A 12,120-nucleotide genomic window follows, 5' to 3' on the forward strand; every position below is an offset into this window, starting at 1 on the left:
ACCAATTCTTCACCTGCGGCTAATTTGTTCATTCTGCTTCCCAAAACAACGCAGTAAGCTGCGGCTCACATTTATCCTGTGCTCTGCGCTGAGCGCTTACATCGGAGTTTCTGTGTAAATCTCTGAAATACGTGACTCAGTCAGAACTCCCAGCGGAAGATTCCCTGTAATGAGGCAGATATAGGCCACTGTGGATGGCGTCTGGCCTGTGATCCCACGGTGTCAGTTTTTTTAGGCGTGCATAAAAGTGCGGTTGGTCAGATTTGTGCACTTCTGAAAAAAAGGACACCGCTAAACAGAGGCCAGACTGAGTACAGAGTAACTCTGCTGCCTCATTACAGTGAATGGATCCCACAGGGGTTTCATCTGAATTACATCACTTGGAGATTTAGATGGAAACCCCGATGCAAGTGCTCAGCCTAGAGCGCCGGATAAATGTTACGTAAAATGTTCCCAACAAAAGCTTCAACTCAGTCCTCAAAAAAAGCTAGTCCCCACTCAGGTCCGTCATCTGTTAACGAAAATATAAGGGGCTTCCACGTTACTGGTAACACAAAGTCTCTGGAAAAGCTAAATGGCCCTTGCCCCTCAAAAGAAATTCAGAAAATTCTGTGCTCCCAAATCCAAATGCCCCCCTCCCTTTTGAGCCCCACTATGTGCCTAAACTACATTTAGGGTCCACATGTTTGGCATTCCTGTAGCGATGAGAGCCTGCCTAATTTACACGTGCATGTCTCCAGAAGTACGAGCTGGGCACAATGTACTGGTCTCTACAACGTACTGGTCACTTCAACGGCAGTTTGAAATTTTCACTCAGCAACATCCACTGCTGCTTGTTTCTGGAAAACACCCATGAAGTCAAAATTGTCATTACACCTGTAAGTGTAATTTCCAAAATGCGGTCACTTGAGGGGCCATTCTGCTCTTCTAGCACTTAGGGGCTCTGTATGTCAAGTCCGCAAACTTCTACAATAATTTGGTCTCCAAGAGTCAAATAGCGCTCCGTCCCTCCCGGGTCTGGCCGTATGGCTAAGTAGTACTGTACAGCCACATATGGGGTATTGCCACGTTTAGAAGAAATTGTGTGACACATTTCGGCACCATTTTTACTCATTGCCCTGTGTGAAAATGTAAAATCCGAGGCTAAAACAATATTTTTGTGGTAAAAATATAATTATTTTTTCTTCTCTGCCCAATGGTATAAATTTCTGTGAGTCACATGTGGTGTCAATATGATCACTTCACCCCTAGATGAATTCATTGAGAAGTGTAGTTTGTAAAATGGGGTCACTTATGCAGGGGTTTCTGCTCTTCTGGGATCGCAGGGGCTCTCCCAGTGGGTCATGTCTCATGCAAACTACAACAGTAAAATCTGCATTGTAATATGGCACTCCTTCCCTTATGAGCTTTGCATTGTGCCTGAAAAGTAGTTTTCCACCACATATGGGGTATCGGCGTACTCAGGAGAAATTGCATAACAGTTTTTTGGGGTCCATTTTCTCCTCTTACCTTTGTGAAAATAAAAAAATTAGGGCTAAAAGATCATTTTTGTGGAAAAAGCTGGATTTTTTTATTTTCATGGCTCTACTTTATAAATTTCTGTGAAGCACCTGGGGGGTGAAGGCTCACCACACATCTAGATACCGTATTTTTTGGACTATAAGACGCACCAGACCATAAGACGCATCTAGGTTTTAGAAGAGGAAAATAGAAAAAGAAATGTAAGCAAAAAATGTGGTCATGATGCACTGTTATGGGGGAAGGGGGGGGTCTGCTGCTGACACTGGTATTGGGGTAATGTCCCCCAATTCTGTTAATATCCTCCATCCTGGTATGTATGGCCCCTCATTCCTGGGAGTGGGTTGTAGCGAATGTTCATGGACTTTAATAGCGGGCACACATACCGCGGAGCAGCAGCAGGAGCCGAGCTGCTGCTACAGTGTGCAGTTTATTAAGGAAAATGAATATTCCCTGCTCTCCATGCCCATGGTTGTGGGGGGCAGGGAATATTAATTTTCTTTAGCAGCAGGCACAGGATAGGCTGCAGCAGTTGGCTGCTGCTTCCTGTGGCCCGCTCATCCTCCAAAATTTTGGAGGAAAAAAGTGCATCTTAGAGTCCGAAAAATAGGAAAAGTTCCCTGAGGGGTCTAGTTTCCAAAATGGGGTCACTTTTGGGGCGTTTCCACTGTTTAAGCACATCAGGGGCTCCCCAAACACGACATGGCCTCAACTAATTATTCAAGCAAATTTTACATTCAAAAAGTCAAATGGCGCTCCTTCCCTTCCGAACCCTGCCGTGAGCCCAAACAGTGGTTTTCCCCAATATATGGGGTATCGGCTTACTCAGGAGAAATTGCACAACAAATTTCATGGTGCAATTTCTCTTGTTACCCTTACGATAATGCAAAATTGGGGGATGAAAAACATTATTGTGGTAAAAATGTGAAAGTTATTTTTACAGCTCAATATCATAAACTTCTGTGAAGCACCTGGGGGTTCAAGGTGCTCACCACACATCTAGATAAGTTCCCTGAGGGGTCTAGTTTCCAAAATGGTGTCACTTGTGGGGGGTTTCCACTGTTTAGGCACATCAGGGGCTCCCCAAGCACAACATGACGTCCGCTAATTATTCAAGCAAATTTTACATTAAAAAAGTCAAATGGCGCTCCTTCCCTTCCGAGCCCTGCCGTGCGCCCCATCAGTGGTTTTCTCCCACATATGGGGTATCGGCATGCTCAGGAGAAAATTGCACAACAAATTCTGTAGTCCATTTTTTCCTGTTACCCTTGCGAAAATAAAAAAATTGGGGTCTAAAAGGAACATTTTTGTGAAAAAAGTTAAATGTTCATTGTTTTCTTCCACATTACAAAAATTCCTGTGAATCTCCTAAAGTGTTAATAAACTTCTTGAATGTGGTTTTGAGCACTGTGAGGTGCAGTTTTTAGAATGGTGTCACTTTTGGGCATTTTCTGTCATAAAGGCCCCTCAAAGTCACTTCAAATAAGAAAAAAAATGGTTTTGTAAATTTTATTGGAGAAATGAGAAATCAATGGTCAGCTTTTAACCCCTGTAACTTCCTAACAAAAAAAATGTTGGTTTCAAAATTGTGCTAATGTAAAGGAGACATGTGGGAAATGTTATTTATTAACTATTTTGTGTGACATATCTCTCTGATTTAACGGTATGAAAATTCAAAGTTTGAAAATTGCTAAATTTTCGCCAAATTTCCGATTTTTTCACAAAGTACCGCAAGTCATATCGAAGAAATTTTACCACTATCATGAAGTAGAATATGTCACAAAAAAGCAATCTCAGAATCAGTGGAATCCATTGAAGCGTTCCAGAGTTATTACCTCATAAGGTGACAGTAGTCAGAATTGAAAAAATTAGCCTGGTCACAAAAGCGAAAACAGGCTCTGGCGCGAAAGGGTTAACAGTCTCCCATATTGTTAATATTAATGGCTTGTGGGGTAGTGTTGCAAGATGGAAGCCTTTTCTTACAAGGAAAAACATCTAAGTTCGGAAATGTCTTGCCAAAACCTACTAAAGTCTGCCAAAAGCATGTGGGAAAACGTATTATGGTTTGATGAGACCAAGGTTGAACATTTTGTCCACAATTCCAAAATATACGTTTGGCAAAAAGCCAACACTGCACATCACAAAATGGACAATTCTAAATGTGCCATGCTGATAGACTCCTACCTAAAATTGTGGATGCCAATCAGATTGTAAAAAGGAAAAGTCCCATAGTGGGACAAAGTGTAAAAGTAGGAAAACTGTCAAAAAGTAAAAAAAATAAATAAATAAATATATATAATGTACCCATCAATAAATATTATGAAAAAAAAACAAAAAAGTACACATATTTGGTATCGCCGCGTCCGGAAAGACCTGACCTATAAAAGTATCCCACTAGTTAACCCCCTTTAGTGAACACGGTAAAAAATAAAAAACAAAGCAAAAAACAATGCTTTATCATCATACCGCCAAACAAAAAATGGAATAAAACGCGATCAAAAAGACGGATGTAAATAAAAATGGTACAGCCTTATCAATTTCACCACACGTGGAACGGCATAAAAAACCCAATTCCTGAATTGTTGGTTTTTGTTTATTCTGCCTCCCAAAAATCGGAATAGAAAGCGATCAAAAAATGTCACGTGCCTGAAAATGGCACCAATAAAAATGTGAACTCGTCCCGCAAAAAACAAGCCATCACATGACTGTCGGCCGAAATATGGAAAAATTATAGCTCTCAAAATATGGCGATGCAAAAACTAGTCTTTGCAAAATAAAGCGTCTTTTAGTGTGACAACTGTCAATCATAAAAACCCGATATGAATCTGGTATGGCTGTAATTGCAACGACCCGAAGAATAAAGTTTAATCATTTATACCGCACGAGGAACGGCGTAAAAAATAAACTCTAGGGTTAGGGTTGTGTTGGGGTTGGATTTTTTTCAAAAGTAAAGAAAAAAAAATGATGACGATATGGGAACTAGTGTTGAGAGCAAGTTCTCGCTACTTGAGTTTGCATTGGGTGCTCAGGTATGCACCGAGTATCACGAGTACTGGAGTGACATGCTCGAGTCTCCGCCCCATATGCTTCATGGCCAAAATAACCTTGCGGGGATTGCCTGCCATGCACGAGTGATCCTCGCGTGTTTTGTTTTGGGTGTCTAACAACCGGGAAACATGCGGGGCGGGGACTAGAGCATGTCACTCGAGCATCTGTGATACATGGTGCATACCTGAGTACCTGATGCAAACTCATGTAGTGAGCACTTTCGCTCAAGACAAATGATAAGTTATTCAATATGATGACCTAATGTTATCAATTTCTGTGTTGTACCTCTGGGTTCAAAATGTTCACTATACCCCTTGATAAAATCCTTGAAGGGTCTAGTTTCCAATATGGGGGCACTTGTGGGGGATTTCCACTATTTAGGCACATCAGGGGGCTCTTCAAACACGACGTGGCATCAGCTCTCAATTCCAGCCAATTTTCTGTTCAAAAAGTCCCACGGTGCCACTTCCCTTCTGAACCCCACCGTGCACCTAAACAGTATATTTTCCCTACATATGGGGTATCGGCGTACTCAGAAGAAATTGCACAAAAGTGTTTGAGGTCCATTTGGGGCTAAAACATCATTTTTATGGAAAAAGTTTGATTTTTTTATTTTCACAGCTCCATGTTATAAACTTCTGTCAAGCACCTGGGGGTTCAAGGTGCTCACCACACATCTAGATAAGTTCCCTGAGTGGTCTAGTTCCCAAAATGGTGTCACATGAGGGGGGTTTCCACTGGTTAGGCACATCAGGGGCTCTCCAAATGCAACATTGCGTCCGCTAATTATACAAGCAAATTTTACATTCAAAAAGTCAAATGGCGCTCCTTCCCTTCCGAACCCTGCTGTGCGCCCAAACAGTGGTTTTCCCCCACATATGGGGTATCGGTGTGCTCAGGAGGAATTGCACAACAAATTTTGGGGTTCATTTTTTCCTGTTACCGTTGCGAAAATAAAAAAAATGGGGTCTAAAGTAAAATTTTTGTGAAACAATGTAAATGTTCATTTTTTTCTTCCACATTCCAAAAATTCCTTTGAAGCACCTGAAGGGTTAATAAACTTATTGAACGTGGTTTTGAGCACCTTTGAGGGGTGCAGTTTTTAGAATGGTGTCACTTTTGGGTATTTTCTGTCATAAACGCCCCTCAAAGTCGCTTCAAATGTGATGTGGTCCCTAAAAAATGGCTTTGTAAATTTTGTTGGAAAAATGAGAAATCGCTGGTCAACTTTTAACCCTTATAACTTCCTAACCCAAAAAAATTTTGCTTCCAAAATTGTGCTGATGTAAAGTAGACATGTGGGAAATGTTATTTATTAACTATTTTGTGTGACATATCTCTCTGATTTAAGGGCATGGAAATTCAAAGTTTAAAAATTGCGAAATTTTCAACATTTTCGCCAAATTTCTGTTTTTTTTTCCACAAATAAACGCAAGTAATATCGAAGAAATTTTATCACTATCATGAAGTACAATGTGTCATGAAAAAACAAACTCAGAATCAGGGGGATCCGTTGAAGCGTTCCAGAGTAATAAAATACTTAATGCGTATTCCAGTTTGTTTCTGATGTTTTACTGTGGATGCTTATTTAGAAAGCCTAATGGAAATATTAGTAGAGTATATATTATGAACAAATGAAAACATTAAGAATACACCGGTCCACCAATCATCACCATCATAATACCTGACTAGGGTAATAGTGGTGTAAGTCTTTAAAACGTCTTGAGATCCTAGACCCCACCCCACAGAGTGTTAATACCATCTTGGCAGACATTGCCGGTGCTTCTACTAACAAGGCTAACAGTGCCATTACAACTACTACCATCAACACAGCTACACATTTAAGTCATATTCTCTATCTGCTCGATCCCATCCAAGTCAAAACCGCTGTTTTATCTCATCCAGTACTTCAAATGAAACAAGTTGCTGAGAAATATCTTCCATAGCACTCAAAGTACTGTGGCTGTGGAGATCAGGAGTCAGAAAAGACTAGAGTTATCATTGATGCAATGAAAGTCTTTTCTATTGTGGACTATTGTGGACTATCTGTTAAGGCAACGGCGAAATGTGCAGAACATGAACTCAAACTGACAATGTCACAGTCAGAGGTAACATCATCCTGTTGTGACCAAAATGAGTGATGTATCATATAATATGGAACGCTTGCTCCGTCTGCAACAAACTTTCCTACATTCACAACCTCTTCATCACCAACAAGCTTTCCTTCCTTGGCATCACTGAAACCTGGCTCACCCCCTCTGACACGGCCTCTCCTGCTCCTGCTGCACTTTCGTACGGCGGATTCCACCTCTCCCATACCCCCCGCCCCACCGGCAAGCACGGTGGAGGAATAGGTTTCCTCCTATCAGAAAACTGCTCCTTCACCCATATCCCACTGCCGCCCTCAATTACTCTCCCCTCTTTTGAAGTGCACTGTGTGCGTATCTACTCCCCCTCCAACTGGCTGTCATCTACCGCCCCCCAGGATCAACCACCACTTTCTTTGACCACTTCACCACTTGGCTACTTCATTTCCTCTCCGTTGACATCCTCACTATCCTCATGGGCGACTTCAACATCCCCATTGACACTTCCCTCTCAGCTGCCTCTAAGCTTCTATCCCTCACTTCCTCCTTTGGTCTTACCCAGTGGTCTTCCACACCCACCCACAAAGATGGCCACACGCTGGACCTCATCTTCACCCGCCTCTGTTCCCTATCTAACCTCTCTAACTCACCTCTCCCTCTCTCTGACCACAGCCTACTTACATTCTCTTCTCTCTCCTCCCCGGGGCAACAATCCCCACTCCACAAACTTGCATACCCTCGCAGAAATCTCAAACACCTTGACCTACACTCACTCTCTGAATCCCTTCTCCCTCTTACAGACATTAGTTCCTTACATGATGCAGATGTAGCTGCCACTTTATACAACACCACTCTCGATTCGGTCGCCCCCCTGACACATACCAAAGCTCGCACAATCAACAGACAACCCTGGCACACCAGCCTAACTAAAGAACTGTGACGGGCCTCCAGGGTTGCTGAGCGTAGATGGAAAAGGTCCCACTCCAATGAGCACTTCATCGCATTCAAACAGACCCTCACTAATTTCAAGTCCACACTCACTGCAGCAAAACAAACATACTTCTCATCTCTCATTTCCTCCCCGTCTCACAACCCCAAACAACTATTCAACACCTTCAATTCTCTCCTCCGTCCCCCAGTGCCTCCTTCCTCTCCTCTTATTTCAGCCGAAGACTTTGCCTCATTCTTCAAACAGAAGATTGACACCATCAGACAAAGCTTTTGCCTAAAGTCCCCACAGCCCCTCCTCACACCTACTCAACCCTCTTCCTCCAAAACCACCTTCTCCACCATTTCTGAAGATCAACTTTCCTCTTTACTCTCCAAATCACACCTCACCACCTGCAAACTTGACCCAATCCCGTCCCACCTCATCCCAAACCTTACCACTATCTTCATCCCAGCCCTAGCCCACCTCTTCAACCTGTCACTAACAACTAGTGTCTTCCCCTCATGCTTCAAACATGCCTCAATCACACCCATCCTCAAAAAGCCCTCCCTTGACCCATCCTCTCTGACTAGCTATCGCCCCATATCACTTCTCCCCTATGCCTCCAAACTACTGGAACAACATGTCCATTCTGAGCTGTCCTCCCACCTCTCCTCCTGCTCCCTCTTCGACCGCCTACAATCGGGTTTCCGACCGCACCATTCTACTGAAACTGCACTGACCAAAGTTACCAATGACCTACTAACCGCCAAGTCTAAGCGACACTATTCTGTCCTCCTCCTCCTCCTAGACCTGTCATCTGCCTTTGACACAGAGGACCATTCCCTCTTACTGCAGACTCTCTCATCTCTCGGCATCACAGACTTGGCCCTATCCTGGATCTCCTCATATCTAACAGACAGGACATTCAGTGTCTCTCACTCACAGACCACCTCCTCATCTCACCCCCTATCTGTCGGTGTCCCCCAAGGTTCAGTTCTAGGACCCCTGCTCTTCTCCATCTACACCTTAGGCCTGGGACAGCTCATAGAGTCCCATGGCTTTCATTATCACCTCTATGCTGACGACACACAGATCTACCTCTCTGGACCTGATATCACCTCCTTACTAACCAAAATCCCACAATGTCTGTCTGCTATTTCATCCTTCTTCTCTGCTAGATTTCTAAAACTTAACATGGACAAAACAGAATTCATCATCTTTCCGTCATCTCATTCAACCCCCTCCCCCAACTGACCTATCCATCATAGTCAATGGCTTCCCACTCTCCCCAGTCCATCAAGCTCGCTGCCTTGGGGTAACCCTGGACTCTGAACTCTCCTTCAAACCACACATCCAAGCCCTTTCCACTTCCTGCCGACTCCAACTCAAAAATATCTCCCGGATCTGCACATTCCTCAACCATGAATCTGCAAAAACACTAGTGCACGCCCTCATCATCTCCTGCCTTGACTACTGCAACCTCCTGCTCTGTGGCCTCCCTTCCAACACTCTTGCACCCCTCCAATCCATCCTAAACTCTGCTGCCCGACTAATCCACCTGTCCCCCCGCTATTCCCCGGCCTCTCCTCTCCGTCAATCTCTTCACTGCCTCCCCATTGCCCAGAGACTCCAGTTCAAAACCCTAACCATGACATACAAAGCCATTCACAACCTGTCTCCTCCATATATCTCTGACCTACTCTCCCGCTACATACTCGCACGCAACCTCCGATCCTCACAAGATCTTCTTCTCTACTCCCCTCTAATCTCCTCCTCCCACAATCGCATACAAGATTTCTCCCGTGCTTCCCCTCTTCGCTGGAACTCTTTACCCCAACATATCAGACTCTCGTCGACCGTGGAAACCTCAAAAAGAGCCTGAAGACCCACCTCTTCCGACAAGCCTACAACCTGCAGTAACCACCGCTGCATCACCAGCTCTACCCTCACCTACTGTATCCTTACCCATCCCTTGTAGATTGTGAGCCCTCGCGGGCAGGGTCTTCGCTCCTCCTGTACCAGTCGCTGTCACATTGTGTTCAAGATTATTGTAATTGTTCTTGTATGTATACCCCTTTTTCACATGTAAAGTGCCATGGAATAAATGGCGCTATAATAATAAATAATAATAATAAATAATAATATAATCTATAACATTTTCCAATTCCTCCTCACTAATGTGCTTGCTGCAAAGGAGGGCAAATGTGATCTGCGTTTGTAGTTACTACTACTCCTCCAGCGGCTGTTGCCACTGCTGCTCCCACGTTCCTACTGTCTGATGGCATTGTAGGTTTTTTTTTTTCATTCTTTTACAATACATTTTTTACAACACTATAATCAACTTTCATCACTCTTTTGTACCACAATTTCCCCTCCCCACAAAAAAATACCAACCAAGAAATGCTAAGTACATGGTGTGCCCAAAGAATAACCGTGGCAAAAAACTTCAGAATTGGTGAAGCAGATATGCAACTCAAATCTGACAAATAAAATGGGTATGCCTAAATCAGTAGTTTGTGAAATGCATATTTTATGAAGCAGACAGTCACATATTTAATGGTCTTTACTCTTTAATCCTCTTGTGTACATTTTTAACACAATCTCTCCTTCCCAAAAAAGAGCAACCAAAAATTGCTGAGTGCTTACCCAAAATACATAAGCAGCAACAGATCACAGTATTGGAGCGACGTACATATACATCAGGTCTACTTTAATAATTACATACATCAAAGACTAATTTAACAAATTAGCGAAAAATCTGTAGGTTGTGACATGCACAGCATGGAAATGGCGTCTCTTCTGGGTGAGGTTTTTGATGCTTAGCTACAACAGATTTGTGGTTAAAACACTTCCCACGTTCTCAGCATGAGAAAAATTGCTTCTCTGTATGAGTTCTCTGATGTCTATCAAGATATGGCTTCTTTTTAAAACATTTCCCACATTCTGAACACGAAAATGGATACTCTTTTGAGTGAATTTTGTGGTGGTCAGTAAGCTGTGAGTTCCGAGAAAAACACTTGCCACATTGTAAACATGAAAATGGCTTCTCTCCTGTGTGAGTTTTCTGATGCACAGCAAGATGTGCTTTTTGCTTAAAACATTTCCCACATTCTGTACATAAGAATGGCTTCTCTCCTGTGTGAGTTCTATGATGTATAAAAAGAGTGAACTTCTTCGTAAAACATTTTCCACATTCTAAACATGAAAATGGCTCCTCCCCTGTGTGAGTTTTTTGATGGTGAAGAAGATTTGATTTAATAGAAAAACACTTCCCACATTCTAAGCATGAAAATGGCTTCTCCCCAGTGTGGCTTCTCTCATGTCTAATAAGTTTCGATTGACAGGTAAAACATGCTCCACATTCTGAACATGTGAACGATTTCTCCCCTGTGTGAGTTTTTTGATGGTCAAGAAGAATTGATTTCATGGAAAAACATTTCCCACATTCTAAGCATGAAAATGGCTTCTCCCCAGTGTGGCTTCTCTCATGTCTAATAAGTTTCGATTGACAGGTAAAACGTGCTCCACATTCTGCACAAGAGAGTGGCTTCTCCCCAGTGTGAATTTTTTCATGTGCAGTAAGATTTGATTTTTTTATAAAACATTTCCCACATATAGAACATGAAAATGGCCTCTTCCCTGTGTGAATTTTTTTATGATCAAAAAGATAGGATTTCCGTGAAAAACATTTCCCACATTCTGAACATGAAAATGGCTTCTCCCCTGTATGAATTACTTGATGATCAAGAAGATTTGATTTCTGTCTAAAACATTTTCCACATACTGAACATGAATATTTCTTTGCTTTTGTGTGAATTTTCTCATGTATGAGATTTGATATGTCTACGTAACATTTTCCACGGTTTAAACAGGCAAACGGTTTCTCCCCTTTGTGAGATCTTTCATGTTTATCATCTCTTCCGTTACTGTTAATTTTTTTAACAGTCTGTAATGAATCAGAAGATAAGAACGGTTGAACAGGATTAGATGATAGATCTGTGCGGTGAAGAGCTGAGGGTTTATCTGGGATACTGGTATGCTCTTCATATGCATTTTGTAGGATACTGGGATCATCTGCTTTAAAATCTGATGATTGCATATGTCCCTTTGAGCTTCTGATACAGTCACCTGCTGAGAATAAAATGGATTACTTTTATTTTTGTATATATATTTTATAATATTCTTATATTAATTTTTATATATAAAAAATTTCATATAGATTACATTGCAAGTTGCTAAATTCAAAATCATAAGAAGGTATAAAAATATTCGACAAACAGCATCATGATAAAACATTGTGTAATGTCATCATTAATTGTGTTGTCAGGGAATTTCCTATTAATTAGTGACTTTAGATTTCTTTGAAACCATGAAAAATACATAAAAGTACAAACTGTATAACAATTCAAAGCTTGTATATAAATGTCTGACGGGCCTGAGAGGTTTTTTTTGTCTTTATTCAAACAATAACTTTATTTAGGATGTGCGGAAAAAGAATAACAATCAGTGTACAATATTAAGAATAATGTCTAGATC

General features: G+C 41.9%; 1 protein-coding gene across 1 annotated transcript in view; it reads right to left on the reverse strand.

Moving 5' to 3' along the window:
* Positions 1 to 10,115: 10,115 nt before the first annotated feature.
* Positions 10,116 to 12,120, reverse strand: part of LOC141271877 (uncharacterized) — a 52,819-nt gene continuing 50,814 nt past the window's right edge. The window contains exon 7 of the mRNA XM_073682079.1: positions 10,116 to 11,715. Coding sequence (XP_073538180.1) covers positions 10,445 to 11,715 — 1,271 coding nt within the window. The 3' untranslated portion in view covers positions 10,116 to 10,444. The remainder of the gene's footprint in view (positions 11,716 to 12,120) is intronic.

This window comes from Phyllobates terribilis, unplaced genomic scaffold (assembly GCF_046119375.1).
Source record: "Phyllobates terribilis strain yellow unplaced genomic scaffold, ASM4611937v1 Scaffold_5__5_contigs__length_657084704, whole genome shotgun sequence".
Classification (NCBI taxonomy): Eukaryota; Metazoa; Chordata; class Amphibia; order Anura; family Dendrobatidae; genus Phyllobates; species Phyllobates terribilis.